Source organism: Pygoscelis adeliae, unplaced genomic scaffold (assembly GCF_000699105.1).
Source record: "Pygoscelis adeliae isolate BGI_AS28 unplaced genomic scaffold, ASM69910v1 Scaffold36, whole genome shotgun sequence".
NCBI classification, from domain to species: Eukaryota; Metazoa; Chordata; class Aves; order Sphenisciformes; family Spheniscidae; genus Pygoscelis; species Pygoscelis adeliae.
In genome coordinates this window covers 308,408-311,691 of record NW_008824934.1, presented here as the reverse complement: position 1 = coordinate 311,691, position 3,284 = coordinate 308,408, and the positions used below count along the sequence as shown (strand labels likewise).

General features: G+C 40.8%; 1 protein-coding gene across 1 annotated transcript in view; it reads right to left on the bottom strand.

Moving 5' to 3' along the window:
- Positions 1-131, bottom strand: part of LOC103918015 (chromosome unknown open reading frame, human C1orf86) — a 5,933-nt gene extending 5,802 nt beyond the window's left edge. Inside the window, exon 1 of the mRNA XM_009325254.1 lies at positions 31-131. Coding sequence (XP_009323529.1) covers positions 31-131 — 101 coding nt within the window. The remainder of the gene's footprint in view (positions 1-30) is intronic.
- Positions 132-3,284: the final 3,153 nt, after the last annotated feature.

Sequence of the window (3,284 nt, the reverse complement as noted above, 5' to 3'; positions counted from 1 at the left end):
CGGCCGCCAGCCGCGGCCTGAGGGGAGAACCCGCCCTTCTCTAGCCCCTCCGCCGCGGTCAGCGCCGCGCTGAGCTCGCGGCGGCCTGTAGTACCCTCAGCTGCTAGGTGCTTGTCGGCCTCGAAAGCCATCCGTTTCGTACTACCTTTACTCCTTAAACTTTATATATTTGTAGGGTTTTGGCGTGTGCGGGGCTCGGGTGTGGAGCGGCCGTTGTGGCAATGCAGCGTGCCCCGTTTGTGTAGGGTCACCGCGGTTTATTGGGTAGTTCCTCGGGCTGGGCCAGCCGGTGAAGGCAGAATGTTCCGGGCTTTGGTGGTAGTGGGACAAAATGGCGGTGGGCTCAGCTCCGCTCGTCATCACTCGGCTGGTTTTTGTACTGATACCCGGGATCCGTTTCCTGCGGTGTCAGGCTGAAGCCATAGATTGTTAATCCAAATAGTCAAGTAGATTGGGAGTGCATCTCTGATCTAATGTCTCTTTCAGGAGAGAATCTGTTGAAGTGATGCGGTTTGTCTTTTTTGGCAGGAATGTCGCTGGGTGACTTGAAATAAAGTACTTGTTAGAGCGGAGCCATCACTGGTAGTTGTTGAAATGGATAGACACACTAATCAGGCTGCAGCCTTTTAAAAAACAGACATAATAGAGAAATGATGACAGACTCTTCATAATTCTCCAACAGTAGATAAAAGGATCAGAAAGTAACTCTGCTGATTAAATTGTTCAAAATCGATACGAGAATAATTGTACAAGGAAATAAAAAATTTTGTTTGATAACAGGTGTTTATGAGGGAGATCAGGTACAGACCGCTCTTTTTCATAAAACCAATTTATTATTGGTAAAAAATTAATCCAAGTTCACATTCCTTTTCTCTAACTGCGTTTCTGCAGCGCTGAATGTCTTGTGGACTGTTTCATCCTTGGACTCCCTCTTCAGACTAACAAGGAGGTGTCAGTATTGACTGCAGTGCTGTATTAAAAGTTATGCCTGTGAATTATTGTGTTGGGCACACAGACCACCAAAAATGTATTAAGTAACAGCTGACCTGAGTTTCTACATGTCTTGAACAGACGTGAACCAGGAAAATGGCATTCAGATATCAGAGTTCATAGGTTCGCATTTGAAAGAGATTGGTAGATTTAACCTAAGAAGTGGCAGGTACAGCCAGACAGCCACCTCCAACTGTGTTACAGGCTGAAGATCATTCCCTTAGAGTGCAGCCAGAGATCTGGGAGGTTCAGTCCAGCTTACAGCTTTCCTCTGTTAACTCAGGTAATTTGTGTTTCTATGAGTCCGTATCTGTAGTGAGGTATTGTCTTTTACCATATGTAATAACTAATTTTATAACATTAAAAGAGCATTAATGGGTTTCCTTTTTGTGTAGGAGTGAGGATAAAAATCTTAGAAGTGTAAAATATATGGTTACTAATGGGAACTATGTAAGTTTCTACAATAGATAGCCCAGCTGCAAAATAAAAATAATAAAAACCAATAATCATACTAGAGTGCTAGTATTTCTTTTATGTGATAGGCAGACTAAAATGAGAATGAAATTCAGGAAGAAAGAAATGACAATGGAAAAGCCAATCGCTGTCATGCAGACTAACATTTTCCTGTATTAACATTTGTTACAGCTACTGCAGTACCCAAGAAATACCGGGACAGGTGCAAACAGTGTTCTGCCTTTCATTTTTCTTGCCATTTAGAAGCTGCTTCCCAGTGTGATGAAATGAGATTCCAGGAAACAGGTCCTCCTTTCCCTCTTTGGTGGGAAAGGCAGTCTCCCAAAAGTTCCAGGCGGAACGAGGTAAGCTGAACGGAAGCAAGGGGTGAATTTGGATCTGAAGATTTTAGGCCTGCTGTGGAAAGAAAGATGGTGATGGCAGCAGACACAGAGCAAAGAATAGTAAAAGGAGGTGTAGATGGAAAGAGGGAATCAGCCATGTAAGTGGTTGAAAATGAGATGACAGAGGAGGGGTAGAAATTTGATTTCACAACTGCTGATGCTAATTGAAGAACACAAACCAGAAAGTATTTCATTTGGGGTTTTTTACGTGCCGGCCTTAATGACTGCTATGAATTACAAGACACAGCACTGATTATCGCCACTTGGCGGCAGCAAACAATATAAAAAACTTGCTTAAAAAAAATCTGAGGGGCAGTGAAAGCTATCGGATTGAGCTAATGTCTGCAGGCCTCTCTACATATTTCTAGGTGTATCTGTGTTAACGATTGTTTATGCCACAGGGTTTCTTCTTTTGTTCCTGTGATGTTTGAGTTAGTGTTTTATATGTCTTATGACCCCTTGGATACTACTTTGACAATCCTCTGCTCCTAAATCATGCATTGTACCAACAGATTTATTTTGTTAGATATGACTTCTCCTGAAACAGCAATCAGAAGTGTAGTCTGTTTTTCATGCTGAAGGTGTTGCTGTGTGGTACTGTTAGTACTGTGAGTCATGCATTATAACATTTGCAAAAGGTTTATTATGGGTAAGCATAAAAATGGTTATTGTGCAGTAAGGGCCACAAATGAAAGAATATAATAAAAAAAATAATGAAAATCATTACTGCAGCTGCTGATTGTAAAAAGCAAAAGGGAAAAACCTTGCTTCTGTAGCAACTATAGCTTGTAGGTGGTTTTGTATTTTGTGGATTTAATTGGAAACTTGATGCTGTAAGATTATTTTTTTTTATTGTTATCTGTTTAATGCATACCCATTCTAACCTATGAGGGCAGGTTTGTCAGTGCATGTTTTCATTCTTGCTCTATCTGCTTCTGTAAGTACATGTATATTTGAACCTAGCATTCTAGAAATCTTTGTCCGTTGTGTGTAACTCAGTATTTTTCATCTGCATCTTTCCAGAATTAATAATGTACTTACAGCATGAAGGTGCAGTGTAGAACAGGACCTGTTCTTGGTTCTGCCACGTTGTACAAGATTGTATCTACTGTTTTGTCCACTGACATGGAAATTCTATCACTTCTTAATTGACTTTGTGTCTTGCATAATTTAATAATTAGAATGTTTTGTGATCTTAGAAAAAAGTTCTCATAGAAATGCAAAGAATAGTCTTTATCATCATCAGCCTTGACTCGATTTGAGCCAGTGGTCAAGGGATTAGAGCTTTTGGAAGCTAGAATGCTTCTACAGATTATATTTAGGGATTTCCTTGTAAATGGAGTGCCAGCATGTGTAGTTATCTATTCCCTGTAGAGTCTCATCAAGCTGCACACGCTTAATCTTTACTTACATGGTCCCGTATTCTTGCTGTAATGT